Here is a 22,809-nt window from a genome sequence, read left to right on the forward strand (position 1 = left end):
CACAAATGCATGCATGCACACATGGATACACCCATCACATGTGAGCATGTGCATATGCACATGAACTCAAATGAATACATACATAAACATACACATGAACATATTCCTGTGCATACAAACATGCCCCCCACATGAACACATGTGTGCACACACAGACATGTGTGTACATGTACATACACACATGAACATGTATGCACCATGGACACACAGACACTGACTGTGCTCATGAACATGTGCATGTGTGTATGAACACACATGAACATGAACATGCATGTGACTACACAGGCACTCAGAGCTCTGTCTTTGGTTCTCAGCAGTCCAGAAGTCAACATGGATATCTGTACATTAATGTGTTCAAAATTAAAACACCTGCTTTTTCTCCTTGTACATCTCCTTCCCCCATTCTCATTCTCAGACACCTGAGGGTCCCAGCTCCTACGCTTCCTTCATCAGCTCATCGAGGCCTCTTGGGTCTTCATGAAGAACAGTTTCTACTCCGCTGCCCTCCTCACACCCATCTCCATGGCTCTGGGTGCTAACCTCTCTTGCCTGGACCACTGCAATCCACACATGTCTGCCTTCAGCTCCCTGATCTCACCCCAGGGCCTTTGCACTGCTGTTCCCTCTTCTTGTCCTCTCTACAAACTTTCTGCTGGGAAGCTCTGTTTGAGCATTTTGGATCCAGAGAAAAATGCCATCACCCAGAGAAGGTAGCTCCTCAGAAACTGCAACCTGTTGCCCCTACTCTGGAGTTTATCTACATTTTTGAGACAAGGTCTCACTCACTATGCAGCCCAGGCTGGCCTCAAACTGGTGACCCTCCTGCCTCAGCCTCCCAAGTGCTGGGATTGCAACTGTGTGTTACACCTGGACGCCTACATTTCTTTCTTCCTTGTGTTTCTGGTTTTTCTAGTTACTTGCTCCTTGTAAGCTCATGTTAGAACACTTGGTCCCTGGTGGGTAGAACTGTTTGGGAAGGATTAGGAGGTGTGGCATTGTTGGAAAAGGTATGTCACTGGGGGCAGACTTTGAGGCCTAGTCTTTTCCTCTTCTGCCAACTTGTGGATTAAGATGTAAGTTCTCAGCTACTGCTCCAGCGCCATGCCTGCCTGTCTGCAGCCATGCTCCCCACCATGATGGTCATGGACTGACCCTCTGAAACTGTAAGCAAGTCCCCAAGCTAGATGTTTTCTTTTGTAAGCTGCCTTTGTCATGCCGTCTTTTCACCTCAATAGAACAGTGACTAAGGCTCTCCCTTACTCAGCTCTGCCTCCAAGGAAAACCAGGAGATTCCTAAGAGCAGACACCTTGGCTTGCTCACCACTGCATCCTTTGTACAAAAAAAGAAAGAAGGAAAACCTGGCACTGCACATACAGCAGTACTCGGAAGTGTCGTGACTACAGTGTCAGGCATGGACACCTTCCAGCTACGGAGAGGAATCCCCAGGAAACAAGAGCCTTGTCTGCTGGGCTCCAGCTGCTTGGATATGCATCAAGACTCGCAGGTGGTTGTGCAGCCAACAGTTGAGGCAAGCTGACTGACCGAGGCATCTCTCAGAAGCAGCTCAGATAGAGCAGCCCCACATCTTCCCACTCAGTGTCACATCCTGGCACACTCTCTGCCTTCCAAGTGTTCTGTAAGGACCTCATAGCAGTAAACATGCCCTGTGTGTCCTAGGGACAGACTGCCAGCCACGATCTAGACAGGGTCCTCAGGACAACCCCCATAGCATTTAGATTTTTAGCTTGTTGTATTGATGGGTAAAATGAGGCATCATTTGGGAGAATGATTTCACACACATTTCCTCACAGGACAGAGCCCCCTGCCACCTGCTGATCATCTGCAGTACCCATGGGACAAAGGTGCTGTGGTGGGGGGATGGAGAGTCTGCCTGGATCCTAGTACTCACGCAGCTGACTATGGACAGGAGGTGAGAGAGCAGAAAGTGAGCGGAAGGGCAGGCTGCAGTTCCAACTCTCCTCTTGTTTCTGAGTCCTGTGCAGTCCCCTGTGCTTTCTCTTTACTAAAATCTACCCTCAGCAGAGGATGGAGCTTCCAGGACAAGCCTGGGGCCCTGCCTGTCCACCTCTTACATCCGATGCGCAGAGACTCAGAAGGCACTTCGGGGTTGCATGCTGCTGGGAAACTGGCCTGTGGTCAGCTGTCTCTTCTAGACAACCAAGGGATTTCCAGAAATCCACTTGTCACTAGAGGTAGCCAAGAAGGACCAAGGAATGCACTGCCCTGTGGTCCCACACTCCTCTACACACTCCACCTCCATTGCACCCACACCTCCGCATTGCTGGGTCCACCCAGGCGACACTCACTCTCTATAGGAAGGGAAGCAAGTTCAAGACCAATGTTCATCCCCATGACCCATCCACTCAGCATCCAGGATGCCCGTGGCTGAGAGTCATGGTATTTTGGGGCTGCTGTACTGGTACCCTGAAGGACAAAGCAAAACCACTGCTGTAGAGAACTGATACATGCTGGGAATTAGAGTTTCACACCATGCATTTCTGTTGAGACAGGACTGCAAACTGCCTCCAGTAGCCGGGAGGCAATCCTTCTCCCACCCTCAACCCCCAGGAGGTGAGATGGAGAGAGCTTACCTGCAGCTGGCAGGCACAGAATGGAAACAAACCCCGAGAAAGCAGGATGCTAACAGAAATTAGTCCTTGAGCAAGACTTAGACGGAAGAAGTGAAGGGAAGGGGGAGGGGAAAGGAGAGACCCACCAGAGGAGCCCATCACCCATTCGTGAATCAAGAGGAGGCCAAAAGACACCCTTTCATATCCAAGGATAAGAAATAAGGAAGCCAGCCGGGCGGTGGTGGCGCACGCCTTTAATCCCAGCACTCGGGAGGCAGAGCCAGGCGGGTCTCTGTGAGTTCGAGGCCAGCCTGGGCTACCAAGTGAGTTCCAGGAAAGGCGCAAAGCTACACAGAGAAACCCTGTCTTGAAAAAAAAAGAAAGAAAGAAAGAAAGAAAGAAAGAAAGAAAGAAAGAAAGAAAGAAAGAAAGAAAGAAAGAAGCCAGGGGAGGTCTGCATGCCAGTGACCTCAGTACTTAAGAGGCAGGGGACTTGGAGTTCAAGACCAGCCTGGGCTACATAGTAAGACCTTGTCTCAAAAAAAGTAAAATAGAACAAAAAGCCAAAAGGAAGGGGGCAAACAGGCACGCTAAACAGCAGCCTGGCACACTCAGGTGGGGAGTGAAAGGCCGGCCTCTGCCGCGCACTCACTGTGAGAAGCGCAAAGTCATTCCTGAAAGCATGTGTTCAGATCCCTACAAAAATATAAATCTGGAGAAGCCTCCGGGGCTTGGGAGATGCGAACAGATTTAGCCCAGGAGAGCTGCCAGGGAGGCGAAACGGGAGCCAATTGAGGAGGGGATGGGCCGGAAAGAGCTAGAAACACACAAAGGGCAGAAAGACACACTCAGAGGAGCAAACGGCGGCTCTGTCCTGTGGACAATCTCTCCAACAGTGCCCAGTGTCAGCGGCACGGAGCTTGGAGACTCAGTGCACCCCCAGAGGACAAATGTGATGAGTCAGACCACAGTTAGGCAGAACCCAGGGACAGAAACAGATTAATTAATTTATTTATTTATAGTTATGCGGTGATATTGTGTGTATACTCTAACAAAAATAAAGCTTGCCTGAGATCAGAGGACAAAGCCAGCCACTACTTAGCCATACAGGCCAGGCAGTGGTGGCGCACACCTTTAATCCCAACACTCGGGAGGCAGAGGCAGGCGGATCTCTGTGAATTCAAGGCCACCCTGGGCTACACAAGGTTGATGCAGTCTAAAAGAAACAGAGCCAGACAGTTTAATCCCAGCACTTGGGAGGTGGAGACAGGAAGCAATATGGCTGGGCAGAGAAATATAAGGCAGGAGGAGAAAGGAGCTCAGTCTTTTCAGCTGGGGAGTTGGTGAGGTGAGAAGTGGCTGTGGCTTGTTCCTTTGTTTCTCTGATCTTTCAGCACTTACCCTGATATCTGGCTCCAGGTTTTTAATTAAGACCAATTAGGATTCACAGCACATATTTATTTTATTATTTATTTATTTGTTTGTCTGTCTGTTTGTTTATTTGTTTGTTTGTTGGTTGGCCTTAGAAGCCAGGGCCTTGCTAGGTAAGCACTCTACCACTGAGCGACATCCTCAGAACTAGTTTTTTCCCTCTTCCTTCTTTCATCCCTCCCTCCCTCCCTCCCTTCCTTTCTTCCTCCATTCCTTCCTTTCTTTCTCCCTTTCATTTGGTTTTTGAGACAGGGTCTCACCATGTAGACCAGGCTGACCTCAAACTCAGAAATCCCCCTGCTTCTGCCTCCTGAGCACTGGGATTACAGGTGTGCACCATTCTCCAACCTACCAGACAAGGGTTTCCCTTCCTTTGGTACGTGTTCTCTGAGCCGGAGCTGGAACTAGAGCCTAGAACCTTCTCTGGCGTTGGTAGAGACATCACCGTACCCACCTTTAGAAAACCAAAAAGAAGTGAAAGCAGAACACAGCACAGAGGAAGCAAGATCCTCAGTCTTCCAGGAGGCCTCACTGCTGGTGTGACAGGAACACACCCTGAGCACAGAGCAAAGAGGGGGGGGGGGCGCACGTCTGTGATCCCAGCACTAGGGAGGCAGAAGCAGAAGGATCTCTGAGTTGGAGACCAGCCTGATCTATCTATACAGAAGGTCCCAGGCCATCAGGGACTACATGGTGAGACCCATCTGAATAAAAGGAGGTGGGAGGAGAGGAGGAGGAGGAGGAAAGAGAAGTGGGAGGCGTTTGAGGCCCAGGGCCAGAGGCTGACGAATGGACTAAACTGTCTGGAACGCAGAACAAGGAGGCCAGAATAAACCTCATTAAAACAGTTAGAGACAAAATGACAGATCTGGAAGACAGGGACCAGCAATCAGGCCGGTCAGTGAGTGTGTTCTGAAAGCGCATGATGGGAAATGGGACAGTGCAAAGCATAAAACCCAGAGTGTCCACAGCAGCAGAAGCTGGAAGGATTTGAGGAACAGGAAGTTCAAGTTACCGGTGGCAGCTAATGAAAAGGAAAGATAGCCTGATGGTTTCCTACACACTTTTCTCAGAATCCCCAATCCACGTTATTGGTGTTAACTTAAGGCGGTGACATAATGTCTGCCTGAGCAGATGTTTCCAACAGAAGTGTTAATAGTTACCACCTGACCTTGGAAACGACCAAGATGTCTTTCCAAAGGTGGAACAAACTGTGACGTGTCCAGACAGTGGGATATTATTTAGCAGTAAATAAATAAGCTATATATAAAAAAATACGTGGAAAGGTTGGGGTTGTGGCTTGGTATATGTGATGGCCTGGGTTCCACTCCCCTCTATAGAAAGGGGAGGAAGAAGGGATGAAGGGGGAGGGGTTAAGGGAGAAAGGAAAGAAAGAAGGAAGAAAGAGAGGAAGGGGTGGAGAGAGGAGGGGAAATGTGGGCAGGGCCTTGTGCATATATTGCTTAACGATAAAAGCTAGCCTGAAAAGGCTCCAGACTGTGTCAACTCTGTGACTTGCTGGAAGATACGAAACCATGGTGACAGTGAAAAGATCACTGGTTGCCAGGGTTGGAGGGGAGATGGAGGAACAAACCAAGCAATGACCTGAGAAGGAACAGCCAGGGCATAGAATGCTGTCATGGTGGTTCTCCAGTCATCCGAGGCCACAGGCGACAGCACCCAGCATAACCCAACATTAACTGTGGCCTGGGTGTTGGCCAGGTGGGGCCATCAACTGTGCCGAATGAACCCTTTTATAGGCAGTAGGGGAGCTGAGCATGTGTCAATCAGGCGGTCTCTAAGCCTTCCACTCAGCTTGCTGTGAACCAAAAGCTGCTCGAAAAAGCGGAGTCTATTAAGTCATCACCGCCATCATCACAGTCAACCCTTTCTGAGCTGATCTATAATCACCAGGATAGTTGTTTTTTTTTTTTTAAAACCATTTGGGGCTGGAGAGATAGATCAGCAGTAAGAGTACTCGTAGTTCGTGAAGAGATCCTGTGTTCCATTCCATACTTGAAACTCTGGACAGACACACACACACACACACGCACGCACACACCATTTTGGGGGTGAGGATGTAATTCAGTTGGTTGAGAGCCTGCCTAACATACACAGTACCACATAAACTGGGTGTGGTAGCACACACCTGTGATCCCACCACTCAGAAAGGTAGAAGCAGACAGATCAGGAGTTCAAGGTCACCTTCCACTACATAGAGAGTTCTGTGTTAGCCTGGACCACAAGACACCTTATCTCAAAAAATAGTATATATACATACATATATACATATTTATGAGGGAACCATACAAGAATTCAGGGAAAGCAAACAGCTAATATCTGCCAAGGAATGAAGCACAGGCTGATGGGCCCCCGAGTCAGTTCATTGATCCTAACGTGCCAGAAAACATGGAATGATGCCAAGTAGATGTAGGGGAGACAGCCACATATGTCTACAGTTGAAGCCTACAGACGCACATGGTGAGCAAGAGCTGGGCGGTGCCAAGCATGAGGGCAAAAGACCTTCTATAGCTCATCTGCCCTCCACATCTCCCCTCTGCAGCACTTCTGCCCTCCACATCCCCCCTCTGCAGCACATCTGCCCTCCACATCCCCCCTCTGCAGCACATCTGCCCTCCACGACCCCCCTCTGCAGCACATCTGCCCTCCACATCCCCCCTCTGCAGAACATCTGCCCTCCACATCACCCCTCTGCAGCACATCTGCCCTCCACATCCCCCCTCTGCAGCACATCTGCCCTCCACGACCCCCCTCTGCAGCACATCTGCCCTCCACATCTCCCTTCTGCAGTACATCAACCCTCCACATCTCCCCTCTGCAGAACATCTACCCTCCACATCTCCCCTCTGCAGCACATCTGCCCTCCACATCTCCCCTCTGCAGTACATCAACCCTCCACATCTCCCCTCTGCAGCACATCTGCCCTCCACATCTCCCCTCTGCAGAACATCTGCCCTCCACATCTCCCCTCTGCAGCACATCAGCCCTCTACATCTCCCCTCTGCAGCACATCTGCCCTCCACATCTCCCCTCTGCAGAACATCTTCCCTCCACATCTCCCCTCTGCAGAACATCTGCCCTCCACATCTCCCCTCTGCAGCACATCAGCCCTCTACATCTCCCCTCTGCAGCACATCTGCCCTCCACATCTCCCCTCTGCAGCACATCTGCCCTCCACGTCCCCCCTCTGCAGCACATCTGCCCTCTACATCTCCCCTCTGCAGCACATCTGCCCTCCACATCTCCCCTCTGCAGCACATCTGCCCTCCATGTCTCCCTTCTACACTTGCTCACAATGGAGCCCTGAGACTATGAGTCAAGATAAATCCCCGCTCCTCTTAAGTTGTTTGTATCAGGCATTTTGCCACAACCATGAAAGGCTGACCCACAGGCCATCTCCCTTCACAGTGTCGCCAGCATCCAGCATAGGCCTGGCACACAGCTAGTGGCCAACATGTCCCATCATGCCATGCATGGAAGCCCACCAATATACAGGTGTACCTAGAGGGAGGCTTCCTAAGAGGACTTGAAACAGGCAATAGAAGCACACTCAGGCACAGAATCACGCTGTAATCATTGTCACAACTATGAACATCAGTATGTTTTTAAGTCATTAACAAAGAAAACAAAACAGAACCCATACAGGCTGCAGAGATGGCCCAGTGGCTAAAAGCACTCGCTGCTCTTTCAGAGGACCCAAGTTCAGGCCCCAGCACCCGTCTTGAGTGGTTCACAACAGCCTGCAGCTCCAGCTCCATGGGGTCTGATGCCCTCTGCTGGCCTACATGGGTACCTGTACACATTTGAGAATACATGTGAATAAAAATAAAATAAATCTATAAAAAAATGTTATTGATAATGGTGTCCTAGCATTGGGGAGTGAGAAGCAACTGTGAGCTCCATGCCAGTTAGGGCGACATAGTAAGACCCCGTCTCCAAAAAAAAAAAAAGTTTAAGGAATTATGAACTGTTAGCATTTGACCAAAAAAGGGAAGGGAGGCCAACAAGATGTCTTGCTGTGTAAACATGGTGATCTGAGTCCAATCCCAGGAAGATATCAAAGGTGAAAGGAGAGAGCCAAGCCCACAGAGTCGTCCTCTGACTGCCACATTTGCTGCACACATACACACACACACACACACACACACACTAATAAATAAATAAAATGTTTAATTAAAAGTGAGACCAAATGGATTTGTGATGGAGTCCGGTGTTCAGTGGTTAAGACCCTCAGATTGTACAAAAGAACGCAGTGTGTCCCTCCCTCGGCCTGGTGGGAAGACGTGGGGAAGTGGAGGCAAAGCAGAGAGTGAGATCTCAAAGGGCTGTGACAAAAGACAGCAGGGCTCCAATATGAAAAACGGAAGTCAGAGGAGAAAGCGCCCACTGGGGAGCACAGCCATTTTATCTGGAGAAAAGATCAATTCCACAATTCCACAACGAAAATATAACTGCCATGAATTTCCTCGTGATGAATAACATAGACTAGGACTCAATAAGAGGCAAACCATCCCAGAGGCAAGCAAGAACTGAGAGCCTTGCTGCAGAGAAAGAGCGGCCCGCTTCATCCAGCTGGTGGAAGACCCAAGGAGCAAAGACAGACAGCAGTGTGTTCATGCACGTGTGTGTGTGTGTGTGTGTGTGTGTGTGTGTGTGTGCATGTGTGTTTTCAAAATCTCACCCACATGTATATATGCAGATGCACACATGCCCAGAAGCCAGAGGAGGGTGTCAGGTGTCCTCTGTCACTTTCTGCCTTATTCCTTTGAGGCAGGATCTCTCTCTGAACTTGGATCTTGTAGTTTGGGGGACTCTTTGACTGCCTGTCTCCACTCTCCTCAATGCTGAGGTCACAGGCACGTGTGGAACCACACCTGGCTTGTCTGGAGAGTGCTAGAGCCCAGTGTTCATTATTGTGCCGCACATACTCTTAACTGCTGAGACACCTCTCAAGCACTGGAGTCTCTAAATAATACTGTGTATGCAGCTGCCTTTAAATACACTTAGGGACTCCACCTGCTGTTTCACATAAAACGTTTACCATCAACACACGTATGCAAATGGATGTGCAGGAAACTGTCCTGCTCACCTTTTCTATAACTCAGTTCATGAAAAAATTAATGACAAAAATGTAGGCAAATAAGAAAAAGCCCTGGGAAATTTGTCAATGCTTTTCTAAATTATGCTTGGATACAGAAGTAACAAAACTAAAACTTCAGAACTTGAGGAACAAAATTGCAACTGTTGAAGTTGTACAAAATCGTTTCAAAGATGCTGCATCTCGGAACCCATGGGATGTGGCCAAAGTGGTGCTCAGAGGCAAACTCCAAGCATTAAAATGCAGCCATCATTCTTAACTATGGAAACGAAATGTTCAGCTTGAAAACATTAACAAAACAAGCCTCGGGAAAGATGGCCAGAGGAAAATAAGCAGGTACCCAAAAGTGTAAGCAAAAGGAACTGAAAAACCCAAGACTCCTGATTCGTTAGGAGAAAGGCAGGGAGGGAGAGTAGGAGCCTAGACTGCCCAACACTTAGGCTTCAAAGAAAGGTGGGGGAACCAGCAAACTGTCGGTGCTGGGCGGCACCTCAGCCACTTTTTGCAAGACAAATCAGGAGAAAAGGAAAGCTCATGCTCACATGAGCTGAAGACAGAAGCTCGTGGAAAAGCTGGTGTTTTCTCTCCATTCTAAAATCTATGTAATATGACTGAAACTCTGGCTGAAAACATAATTTCCTAAGAAAACGCAACTCAGTAAAAGGTGAGTCAAAGAGCAGAAGACAGACAAGCCATGAGAAACGAGTTTATGCTAAGGGGCTATCCCCAGGTAGGCTGCAGTCCCAGCACTGGCAAGGCTAGACCAAAGGGCTGCAAGCTCAGGGCCAGCCTGACACAGTGAGACTGGATTAAAAACAACTAAGCTTCCCCGCTCCAGAACTCCACCCGTCAGAGCATCCCAGAGTCTATCCAAAGCCGCCTCTCTGCTTCCAGAGTCTGTGAGAAATTCCCCCGACACGATGACCTGCCTGTCTCTCCATAGAACTGTAAGTTCCTCCAGGGCCTTGCTTCATCAATTTTACTAAGTATTCCTGGTACCCAGCAGAAGACCTAGATCAGGGTAGCTGCTCGATGGATTGAATGAATGAATGAGTGGATGAATGAGTGAATGGGTGAGAGAGTGAGTGAGTGAATGAAGGAGTAAATACCAAGGGAAACAAAAAAAAAGATCCTCCTGAGAAAGTCTTGTTACAAAGAAGGGTAAGTTTGGGAAGCGTTCATAGGTCAGGAAGAGCTCGGCAGCAGGTAAAGGCTCATATTTGGACAGATGCCCGTGATCCCTCACCAGCAGAGGGAAAATGAAAGCAGGCTGGAAAGCCACGGAGTTTCTGGCTCTTTGGATTAATTCACTGAAGGGGCCCAGTGCCACGATGCCGTGGAAGTCCCTCCACAGATCAGAAACAGAACTGCCATGAAACCCAGCTCCCCCACTCCTGGGGGTAAACAAAGTTTCTGTGTTAGCACACTGCAGAGAAACCTGCACATCCATGGGTGTGTATGTGTAAATGTCGACATGTGTGGTGTGTGTGTGTGTGTGTGTGTGTTAGGTATAGAGATATGTTTGTGCATGTGTAGGCATGTGTGTTCAGGTGTGGACATGTATGCAAGTGGGTATGTGGATGCATGGGTCTATGAGAATGCACTGTGAATGTAAGTAATATGTGTGCTGGTGGGCATGTGAGAACATGGGAGTATGTGTGCATAAATGGAGGCATGTAGATGTATGTATGAGTACACACATGTGTGAAAGCATGTGTGAACATGATGTGTATAGATATTTGTGTACAGATGCTCAAGGGTGCATAGGGGTATGGGTGTGCACATCATATACAAATAGGTTGAGTATGTGCTCATGTACAAGCATGAACATGTGTATATATGTATAGACATGTTTGCAAGTGAATGCCAGTCAGTATGGCATGCATATATGTGCACAAATTCGTTTATGTGTGCATGAATGTGTGTGTGCTGTGCATATGTGTGCATGAGTGTGCCTGTGAACACTGGGGGTGTGCCTGTGCACCTGTGTATGGGGAGCCTGCTAGAGTCTGCCTCCTTTCCTATGTATTTCTAGTCCCGTCCAGTTCTGACTCCCTGTAGTGCTGTCTGTCCCTGTCACAGCCTCCCCTTTATGCTTCCCATCCCTGCCTCAGCCTTGCTCTGTGTCACTCTCAGACTCTGCCTGCACCCCACACCCCCACTGTGTTCCTTCCTTCTCTATGGCACACTGACCCCGGGAAGCCGAAACACAGGACAAGATGCCACAGCACTCTCTCCCAACTCCACCTAAAATCTGCCCCCACTTTGCTTCCAGAAGCCCAGTGGGGTTCCTCATCCTGTGTCCCTGTCCTAGTGAGCTTCCTCTTGCTGTGATAAACACATGACCAAAAGCAACCTGCGGAGGAAAGGCTTTATTCCATCTTACAGCTTAGAGCCCATCAGAAGGGAAGTCAGGGCGGGAACTCAAGGTGGGAACCTCCAGATGGGGCTGAAGCAGAGGCTGTGGAGGAAGACTTCTTACTGGCTTGCTCTCCATGGCTTTCTTGGTTTGCTTTATTATACAATCCAGGAACACCGCCCACATGGGCTAGGCCCTCACATATAAACCATTAAGAAAGAAAGAAATGAAGGAAGAAAGGAAGGGGGGAGAGACAGAGGGAGGGAGGGAAGGAAAGAGGGAGGGAGGGGAAAGGGAAGGGGTGAGGGGAAGGGGAGGACAGGAGGGAGGGGAAGGAATAGACCACTCAACAGCTTTGCCCATAGGCCAATCTGATGGAGGCACTTTCTCGATTGAAGCTCCCTCTTTCCAGCTGACACTAGCTTATGTCAAGTTGACAAAAAACCAACGAGCAGCGTATACCCCCATCAGGAGCCCTGCACTCACAGCCAAGTTCCCCCCAAATGGCAAGCCTGGACAGCAGAAGCAGCCCACCTCCACATCTGGACCACCTTGCCACCATCTGTAACGGAAAGGCAGCAGGGCTGTATTAATCTCTGGACTGTGCAAACCGTTCCTAGACAGATCCTGGCCTCCCACTGTGGCAGACAGAAGGCAGTGAAGAAGCACAGGAAGGAAGTGATACAAATGTCCTCACTGTTGTCCCTGCTTCCCAGAGGAGCAGCAAAACCCCGGCTTCCCCTGACAACCAGGAGGGATTTATGAAAAGCTCTACTCAGGGCTGAGCCTGCCTCCACCAGCGGCCCCACCCAGGCCGTCCCATCCTGGGACCTGAGAACCTGCCCGAGCGATGGCCAGCTCCTACCCACAGAACCCCCCGCTCTGACATCCAGAGAGCCCCAGACCTTAGGACAGTGGGGTCTGTTCTCTACTCTGCAGGTGCTCACTTGAGCACTTTGTGACTAGAGATACAAAATGTCAACTTGCAGCTGGGCATGATGGCACACATCTTTCTGCCCAGCAAAGGCAGGTGGATCTCTGAATTGGAGGCCAACCCGGTCTACATAGCAAGTTCCAGACCAGCCAGGGCTGCACAGTGAGACAATGTGTCAATGAACAAACAATGAACAAGCAACACAAACTATGAAAGTGTCCTTCAGTGAAGTGAGAAGAGCCTGGAGGAGGCTGTGGTTGGTGAGGCTGGGGTGAGACCTCCAAGGCAGTGAACAGAGGAGGGAATGCCAGCTGAGGGACTTGCCCAAGCAAAGGCCCTGAGCCTGGGGAAAGTTAGTGGCACCTGGGACCTTCAGGTCATCAGTGAGCAGAGGTGGGACCGGAGAAGCAGGGTTGGATCAAGAGAGTGTGGAGGCTGCAGGGGGGTCTGGGGCTGGTCAGACAAAAACACCAATGCTACTACTCAGGCAGGAGAGGAATCTTGAACCCAGGTCTGGGGCTCCCCTAAGAAGAGCAGTGGTATCCTCTTTCACATCTGTCCCTGTCACCCAGCAATGGGTATGATTCCCCGCCATGTCCCATAGGCATCATGGAGGCCAGAGGCACAGCACCCTCAAATTTAGTAAACAGCAATCCCAGCCCCTTTGGCGGCTCCAGGTCCCCTAGACTTTTCACGAATGGAGTTATCAAGAGAGGAAAGAGGAAAGGTAAGTCCATGGAACAACAGCACAAAGCAGTCTGGCCTCTCGCCACACACAGGGGGCCTGAGATGATACTTGGTCCCCAACACGTTCAACCGGATCCCACTGGCCCTTGCTGAGTGGCAGCAGTCCAAATCTGTGTCCCCATGGAGGTGGCATCCCAGCAGAAGGGGAAGTCAGAGAAAAGAGAAATGAAGGCGAAATGCCACAGACAAAGCTTTTAGAGCAGTGGGGAATAGAGAGAGACAGAGAAGATGAACAGGAGGTCACCGACTCAACAGAATGTGTGTGCCTTCCCAGACTCTAGGTTTGGCAAGTGCAAGGGCCCTGTGGTAGGAGTGTCTAGGTCTGCTGGAGAACTAGTAAGGAGGCTGGTGTAGTTAGGGCAAAGAGCCCAGAAAGGAGGCTAGAAAGGTCCTGGGGAGGGTCCCCGAGAACCTCACAAGCACTGGATTATCTGGCTAAGCTTCCAGTGGAAGGTACTGGAGGCAACCCAGCTTGGACTGAACAGAACCCCTTTGGCTGTTGGCTGAATAGTTCCCAGGGCAGAAGCCAGGCACAGTCAGACCCAGGAGAGACTCAGTCAGAATTACAGGACGGGGTCAGGCTGAGCTGGCCACAGAAGAGTGGGCAGGCTTGCGGAGGTTCTGACATGAGATGAGATGGGAAGGTCTGCGGGACTTTAGGGCCTGAGCTCTTAAACTGCTGTGTTCATCTGTAGCGTGGTAGAAGGGTGGGTGGGGTGAACTGTAGACACCCCCGTAGGACCCTGGCCCGGTGAACGCAGATCTGCCCCCAAGACCCGGCGGTTCTGTGAACTGCTTCCATTTCCAGATGCTGGCAGCTTGCTAAGACACCACAAGATGCCAAAGTTGGACAGCCCCTTACTGCTGGCCTATGGCTTCTCACACCAGGTTGGACCACAGGAAGGATGTCTACCCAAACCACTGGCTAAATCCAGTGATTCTATCATGAGTCCAAGGGCCGTCCTCCTGCTCTAGCCGAGGAAACTGAGGCTCAGAGAAAACAAACCCCCACCTATGGCCACACAGCAGGTAAGAGGGGAGGAAGGGACTAGAACCAAGACTGATTGGAAGCCTGGAGCCTTGAGAACAGTGCTCTGGCCCCTGCGTCACGCAGCAGAAACCAAGGCCAAATGTTCTTTTCATGCCCAAGCAAAGGAAAGGCCAGAGACACAAGGGAATGGGTGTGACTTCGAACGCCACTCAGCAAGCTGGCAGCAGAGTCTAGGCTCAAGCCCAGGGCTTGTGACTCCCAGTGTAGTGCTCTCCCCAGCGAGACTGGCTGGAGGAGCCTGGGGAGGCCGACTGAAGGGGAGGTGGGGCTTCAAGGCATGTAACGGGGGGAGGGGGGGATGCCCTGGACTTTCTGCTTGGGTTCACGTCCCAGCTTGACCACTTGTCGATAGGTGGCCTTGAGCAAGTCACTGTGCCTCTTAGTGCCCCAGTTGAAGAAGGAGTGACCATAGCCCCTGTTACTATGGGGACGAGAGGAGGTAACACTTGAGGGCTACGGTGCCTTTCAAAGCCTAAATCTACTCCTCACACACTCGCTGTCTAGCCTGTCTAGCAGGACACCCACTCGCTCTTGGGCACTAGCAACCTCTCAGAAGGAGCATCACAAGGGTCCTGATTCATGCCTCCTCCAGGGAGTATGTTGTAGCCCCTGCACTGGAAAGTGTGGGTCACCCCTGCAAGAAGCAGCTTGGGCCTGAAAAAACTGATCCCAAGAGCCAGTGACGTCAACTAATGCACATTGCGCAAAGTTCTGTTGAACATCTGCTGTGTGCTGCCATCCCAAGTGCCATGTAAGGTGACAGAAAACACATAAGAATCAACTTCAGGGGCTGGAGAGATGACTCAGTGGTTAAGAGCACCAGTTGCTCTTCTCAAGGACCTGGGTTCAATTCTCAGCACTTACATGGTGGCTTACAACCATCTGTAACTCCAGTTCCAGGGGACCTGACACCCTCTTCTGGCCTCAACAGGCACCAGGCACTCATGTGGTACAGAGACATACATGCAGACAAAACATGCATATACCTAAAATAAAAATTTAAAAAAAAAAACTCTAGGCATTCACAAGGCACAGAGTGAACAAGAGCTGCTGTCTAATGTGGTCTTAAGGTCAGACCTAGATAAAAAGCATTATGCAGGAAACAAAAGGTAGGGTCCATTTTCATCAGGTGGTTGGGAGTGCCTGAGCAGACCGAAATCATGGAAAATGGTCTTGGGTGGATGTGGGAGAAAAGCACACCAGTTAAGTGTAGACCCAGGGGCTACAAGAGCAGCATTCTGAGTTGCAGTGTAGTAAGTAGTCCAGGCCCTTGGTGAACCTGGGCACCAGGGACTGTGGGAAGGACCTGAGGGATGGGTCATGTCCATGGGCTCAGGCCATGGTGTTCAGTGGCTCAGGCCAGAGAAGCAGAAGCAAGGCTGGTACACGAACTGTTCAGTCCCCCATGCTGTCCCCGAACCCTGGTACCTGAGGTAGAGTAGACTGTTCCCCTCCCCATCTGCAGGGCAGCAAGGGAAGACTCAGGTCAAAGTCACGCAGTAGCAAGAGGAAGAGGCATCCATCCACCATCCCACACAGGGCAGAGGGAGTCTAGAGTCAGACTATAAATCGACAGGCCCAGGGTCTCTGCTTCCACTTCGGGCTTGCCTGCAAGCTCCCGTATCACTCTCAGACCACACCTTCTACCCACCCAGGGGGAACCCCTTTTTCCCTCTCCAGTGCCACTCAGTCAGCCTTGCAGGACCCTGGTGCCATGACCTTGAGTTTCCTGAGATACTCCTATCCTTGGGTCGCATGCACACAGGGCAGAGACCCACGCATCACATAAGCAACAGTCAGCCTAAGTTCCGTGCCTGGGCATGGCCCCACCTCCACGGTCCTCCCAACTCCTCTAAATATCAAATCCAGCAAGAAATCTAATTTGCAGTAAGGGACTGGAGACTGTTCAGGGCCGCTCTCCTCTGACTGCGCACAAGGATGCCCGCCCGTGCCTTCTCTTGGAGGGAGGAGAAGAAGGCTCTTTGTGCAGGGGCCGTTGACTGTGTTGTCTGTTCAGGATGGGCTGCAGTGTCATCTGTGGGAAAGGGGGCCTTAGGAGATGTCCCCACACAGGTGCCCAGGAGAGAGAAAAGAGCAGCAGTGCTGGGGAGCCGGGGTGGGGGGTCTGCTGAGCATCCAGTGAGCCAGTGTGGAGCCCCAAGCTGGAGCCCCACCAGAGTGCACCCAGCTGCACGGTGGGGAGCCAGGCCATACTGGCTGCAGCATCAGGGAGGGATAGCAGGGCAGGGTTTGCTTGGGCCTTGGTGGGATGTTTTTCCCTCTTGGAGGAAAAAAATAAAATAAAATAAAATCATCACAGAACCCAGAAGACAGGTTGTCATGGCAACAAAACTTTGAGGCCAGGTACTTCCTGACACCCTTTGGAGCTCAGTGATGAAGGCAAGATCTGGGGGCTGTGTGTAGCAGCAGCAGCAGCAGCAGCAGCAGCAGCAGCAGCAGGGGGAGACCCATCTGAATGGTCTCCAACCTCCCAAATTTCTCACCAGCAACTATTTGCCAAGCTCAGAGGAAAACAATTCTGACTTTCTGGGAGGAAACCAAGGGAGAGAGGTGGTTGGTTTTTATCCTCCCAGCAGGGCACCCAGGGGCATTTTGACTAACAGAGGTTGGGGGTGAAGGTCCCATGCTGGCCATAAGTGCCCCCGTCTCAGGTCCCCAACTGCACAGCTTCCCTTCTCCATCACATCTCCAGCCACCAAAAAGACAATTCAAGCTCCCTCATCAAAACCCCCCTGAACTTCATCTGAAAAAAAATGAGTCTTCCACAAGTGGCTGCCTGGCCCAGAGGCTAGGATGTAACTACATTCCACAGGTGACAACTTTAGCAGGGCCTGGTGCTCAAAATGCACAGGGACTAACGTTGATTTAAATTTGTTTCCGTTCATAATTTTTAAAGCACAGCAGTGATGCTTGGACATCGAGCATGGAGCAAGGAACGAGCTACAGAGCTTTGGGGCCACAATCTTCGGCAGAGCCATCAGACCATCCACTGAGAGCCCAGATACACTACAGAGGCAGGGATTGGGTGGCTCAGGCTGCCAGGGACAAGGCCCATCGTCCAGGCATTGCAAGGTGGCCTGTCCCTAGGGCAGGGCCTCCCAGGTCTCTGGAGCAGCTGCCTGTGGTTGGAGGAGGATCCATGGCCATCCCCTTCTCACTCTTTGGGCCGTCATGTGTGAAGGTCTATGGAGACCTGAGCCTTGAAGGGTGCAGACGCCTATGGTGCTCCATGGCTGCCGTGTGGGAGGACTGGGCTTGTGGAAGCAGGAAGTTTTAACTAAGAGGCTTTCACGTTAATTTTTAATTTCTCTTTCTTTAAAAAAAAAAAAAATCACACGCCAGATTGAAACCTCAAGTCCTGTTCAAATATCTTGTGTCTTTGGCAAATAGCCAGCATGCTCAGACAAAGTCACAGGAAAAGTTCAGTTGCCCACCCCCACCTTTCCCAAGGCCCAGAAGGCAGCACAGGACCCCTCCAGCCCCGTCAGCCTGAGATCCCACCCAACATTTCTATTTTGCATATCACACTGCAAATATTTATTGGCAATACCCAGAAATGGGGGGGGGGGCGGGTTTAAAGCGCGACACAGCAAAGTCCTAACAAGAGTGACATCTTAAGGGGAATGGGGACAATATGCTCATAACTAAAGACAGGTCCGGGAAATTTCAGGCTAGGCTGAGTGTGATGAAGGTAAGACTAAGCAAAAGCGGAGACAGTGCTTCCAAAAGGGTCCTGCCAGAACAGTAGCTTACTGCGGACGCGCTGTGGAACAGTCCACGGCCAGTACCACCCACCATATGCACAGTCCCCTGACAGGCAGAGGTCCCCTGAGCACTCCAGCCTTGCTGCCCGTATTGGGGGTATTCACTTCAGCCCTGGATGCTTGGGTGTGGGGGACGAAGGGGTTCGGTATACTTTCTGAACAGCCAGCCCACTCCCCAGTTCTGAAGGAGCCTTGTGTTGAACCAAGACTTCCTGGATTCCTAAGCCCCAGTGCCCAGAGCTGTTCCCCGTTTTCCCGCCTGCCTCCCTTCCCTCCCACGGCATCCATTCCCAGGAGGGATGGGATACGGAGGTCTCCCTGGCTTGTGGCAATAGGGGTGCCCATCAGGCTCCCCCTACTCTCTGTTTTCCCCAGCGGTGTCGTAGAGGTTCAGCGCGGCTTGGAGATAGGAGTAGCAGAACCCTTGGGTTCCTGGCTCCGTAGATCTGCGGTGGGAGGGGTCGTTCACAGCAAAGGTCCCCGGCCCCCACTGTCACCTCCAGGGCAGCGACGGGGCGGATGGGAGCGAGGAAGGGGGAGCTCAGGGAAATTACTTCAGGCCGGGGAGGGACCGCGCGCCCTGGGACCCGCAGCCAGGGTGCGCGCGGAGGACCCGAACGCGCTACCTCCCGGCCCGGGACCTGCGGGCGCGCGTCCCGAGGGAGCCCGGCGCCAGCACTCACCGGGGCCACCGAGCTGCTCCTCACACGAGTACCAGATGCCGGTGTGGAAGCGGCGCAGCTGGAAGCGCTCGTCGCCGGCCTCCCAGCTGTAGGGCGCGCCGGCCGGGCTCACCGCGGCAGCGGCGGGGGCAGCTGTGCTGTTGACCGTGGCGTTGGCACCCGAGTTGGGGCAGTTGGCGCCGCCGCCCTGGCCGCAGCCCGGCTTGGGCACCCGTTGCGTGCCCTGGCACCAGTGCGTGGTGAGGAAGGCGGTAGTGGCGAAGAGCAGCGCCAGCAGGTTCAAGGCCACGGCCAGGAGCGCTCGGCCGCGGCGGCTCGTCTTCATGCCTCCCGCGCCGCCCGCAGCTCCGTGCGAAGTTGGCAGCGGCGCCCGCGTCAGCGGCCGCCCCGGGGTTCGGGTGCTTGCGGTCGGCGATGGCGCTCGCGGCGCGGGCCCATGGCCCCCGGCAGAGACGCGGGAAGACGGGGACGCAGGGCGGTCAGGGCTGCGGAGTGGAGCGGACCAGCGCGTCCGGAGCCCGGAGCGCGAGTGCGCCTCGGCGAGCAGCCGCTGGCGCCTGGCAGCGGCCACGGCGCAGGGACGCGCGCCCCTCCGTGGGGAGACACCTGCAGGCGGTCGGCGACACTGTTCAGCGCCCGCCCGCGCTCAGAGAGGGGGCGCGCCACGCTGGGCGCGGGCGGGGGACAGAGCCGTGCAGGAGTGGAGAGGGACAAGTGAGAAATCCCAGGCAAGGCGCTCCCACAGCAGCCCACGGGAATGTGGCCCAAAACTCAAGGCAGTAGAAGGAAGATCTCTCACCCAGACCCATAGCCCCACCAGCTGAGCGACAAGGCAGCGCCTGTGGGTCCCCACAGGGACATGGAGGGCAGGACATTCAGGCTGTGCTCCTTTACTTCTCTGCAAAGACTGAAAGACCCACCCAGAGTTAAGGAGGGTCTGGGGATGCAGGGCCACAGCCTTTGAAAGGCTTGTACCTGGTCACCTTTGATGTCTGAAACCAATCCCCATCCACAGGCTCGCTGTTACCACCCAGGAGGACAGAAAGCTTGCAGAGCGGCAGGCAACCTGCAGAAGGGGCCAAGTGTAGGTAGGATGTGAGAATCAGGCCTTCCCCACCCAGGCGGTCCACCAAGATCCAGAACAAACAGCATGACCCAAGAGACCACAAAAAGGATGACAAGTTGTGGTCACCAGAAAGGGGTGCCTTGAAGGTCCTGTGGATGCTGAATCCTTAAAGCTGGCTGGGCAGGGTTGGTCAAGCATCCTGATTTTGAAGTCGGGTAAGTCTTCGATCAGCTGTGTGACTTTGAGCAAGACATTTGCTCTCTCTGACCCTCAATTTCTGTATCTAAAAGAAAAAGGGAATATATAAAATGTATCTATATAAAAAGGGAAGAACGTCCTCCAGAGCCGGGGTGGGAAGGGCATCTGGCACACAGTAGGCACTCAGTAAATGCTGGCATGGTTAGTAATATCTGGGCCAAGGAGTTGGTGAAACTCAGACCTTTTTAGCATCGCTTTCGAAAACTAGGATTGCTCATCTATGAGCACCCCCATCTCCACCTCTGCTTCAAGATGATAAGCTACACCCTTCACTCTTCCCACTGCATGGGGCACAGTGCCTAGATGCCCAGGGCGTGCAACCATTAATTGCACATTGATTGCAGGAGCTAATTTGAATTCTGCCCAAGCCGAGAATGACTCCAGCCACCCCCAGCTTGCCGAGTGGCAGGCTTTGCAGAATTCAAGGTTAACAGATTACGAATTGCCTTACTCCTGTGGGTGAACCCCACTCACTGCCAGCTGCTGCCACTCTGCCTGGGGGCAGGAGACACTAAAATCATTGTGGGCAACATCTCTGGTAGGAACTGGTATGAGATTGGCCAGGGGAGTGGGGCACTCATTTCTCAGAGCCCCTTCCTGGCACCAAGCAAGGAGTTTCCAAGTATTTTAAGAGGGAGAACTTGTGGGTTGCAATGGTGCATTTCAGTATTGATTAATGTGGATGAAGGGCCACAAGGACTCCACTGCCCTCAACAGGCATGCAGTGTGTGTGGATCTGAGCCTATCCACATTTAAATCCTGGCCTGGAACGTACGCTAATATGACATTTCTTTGGCCTTGAGATTCAGTTAGTGTTCATGTGGCAGGACATGTTCCTTTCAAGCTGGGAACCCTGTCCTGGAGGGTTCAAAGCAAGGAGAGCCCAGAGGAAAAAGTATCAGGGACTACTCTCTCAAGTGACCCCTAGAGGAAGCACAAACCGCTGTGCTGTGACGTCCTGTCTAAGGCACCCAACCTCTCGCTCGCTCGTTGGCTGAGCAGCCTCTGTATGCTCAGCTCAGGGAAGAAGAGAGACGCGAGTGACATTAATAAGACCAGTGCAGACTGCGCAGGGGTGAAGAGCAGGGGGAGGAGGTCGATGTGGGTGGAGCTTGGAGGAAGGTCTCATAGGAAGGTGGCACTGGAGCAAAACCTGGAAGGAAGTGAAGGAAGTGCCAGGCTCTCTGCCAGGGGAAGGAAGTTCCTAGCAAGGGAATGGATGACCAGTGCAGAAGCCAAGGCAGGAGTCTGCATGGCCCTGGGGTGGGGGGAGGGATCACAGCCTGAACAAAGATCAGATAGAGAACAGGAGAGGGAGAGATGATCACAGAGGTCTATGTGGTCATTCTCTGAGTCATGTGGAGTCCTGCAGAGGGTCTGGACCAAATCTAACCGTCAGGAGAAGACCACTCCGGCTGCAAAGTGAACAAAGGTGGAGGCAGGGAGATCAGCTGGGGGTACATAAGTAATCAAAGGCCAAGGAAGCCCTGGGTTTATTTTTGGTTGGTTGGTTTTGGTAACGCTTGGGATGGAACCCCGGGTCATGTCTGCTAGGCAAATGCTGTACCACGAAGCTGCAACCAGTTCCTTTCAGGATGGTTTGAAAAGTAGACCCAACATGATTTGTTCAGTCCCAGCAGGGTGGAGCACAGAATGTAAGGATGATTGACAGGGGCTCATAGGGAAATCCCAAGGTAGAACTGATGGGTGCTCGCTGAGTCTTCCACCAGAGGGAGGGTAGGTAGAGACCCTCAGGAGGAGTTACCTCTCAGGTCTGGTCTATCTTTCTGAAATGCCTCTCCATGCCTAAGCAAGCCCCTTGGATACAATGGACATTCTCATACCATATAATGGCAGAGCTGAAGCCAGGCAGGGTGGCACACCCTGTAACCCCAGAGACTGAGGCGGGAGGATTATGAATTCCAGGGCAGCCTGGGCTACGTAGTGAAACTCTGCTCCTCAGGGGGAAAAGGTAACAGTCATAGCTGCAGTGACCTTGGCCACAGACAGGGGTTGGTACGGGGCTTCAGCCTAGTGCCAGAGCCAAGGCCTGCCGCAAGCCTCCTGTCCCCAGCCCACTTCTGCACCTGCTGCCTGAGGGACCAGCCCTGTCTCACCCTGGCTTGCCCCGCAGGACAGGTTCAAACACCACTGGCTTCTGCTCACATCTCCACTGCCATGACAACACCAGGCTCCTTTGTGGTCCCTGACTGCACATTCATCACGCTGTTCCCGCTGCCTGCAACAGCCTTGCTGTCTCATCCTGTGTCCTTCGTGGTGCCGTCAACCTCCGCTCCTGCCGGCAATGGGTTGTCTCTCCCTAACCCCCCCAGTGTTAGTGACTTACTCTAAAAGATGATGTTTATCTTCAGACTTGTTTCCGTTGGGCCTGGGGCCCTCCAGATCCCCCCGGCTGGCAGCCTGCAGTCCCAATCAGGCCAGAAACATGTTTGGTTTGGCTTGGATGAAGTTGGCACCACAGTATGCCAAGGTTTCCTCATTGGCCACACTCAAGAATCTAAGACTCGCCATTAAAAAAATACAGGTTTCGGCTTCTCATACAAGATGAAATTACCTGCCAACATTGGGCCTGACAGCATTAGACCTCTGTAGAAAGGCCCAAGCAACCATGGGACCCAGCACTCAGGGAACCTGCCAGGCTACAGATGCCTTTGAATGTGAGAATCCAGAAGAAAGACCCAAACAATTGTCTCTCTGTGTTTGTGTGTGTACATGTATGCATATGGGGGTGTGCATGTGTGCATATGCTCATCAGGGTCTCAA

General features: G+C 52.2%; 1 protein-coding gene across 2 annotated transcripts in view; it reads right to left on the reverse strand.

The window, feature by feature from the left end:
- Nucleotides 1–19,292, reverse strand: part of Gsg1l (GSG1 like) — a 202,696-nt gene extending 183,404 nt beyond the window's left edge. The window contains exon 1 of one of the 2 annotated variants that reach the window (XM_076552022.1): nucleotides 18,702–19,292. In XM_076552022.1, coding sequence (XP_076408137.1) covers nucleotides 18,702–19,026 — 325 coding nt within the window. In that variant the 5' untranslated portion in view covers nucleotides 19,027–19,292. The remainder of the gene's footprint in view (nucleotides 1–18,701) is intronic. The other variant, XM_076552021.1, reaches the window with a different exon arrangement.
- Between the last annotated feature and the right edge of the window lie 3,517 nt (nucleotides 19,293–22,809).

Source organism: Peromyscus maniculatus, chromosome 1 (assembly GCF_049852395.1).
Source record: "Peromyscus maniculatus bairdii isolate BWxNUB_F1_BW_parent chromosome 1, HU_Pman_BW_mat_3.1, whole genome shotgun sequence".
NCBI classification, from domain to species: domain Eukaryota; kingdom Metazoa; phylum Chordata; class Mammalia; order Rodentia; family Cricetidae; genus Peromyscus; species Peromyscus maniculatus.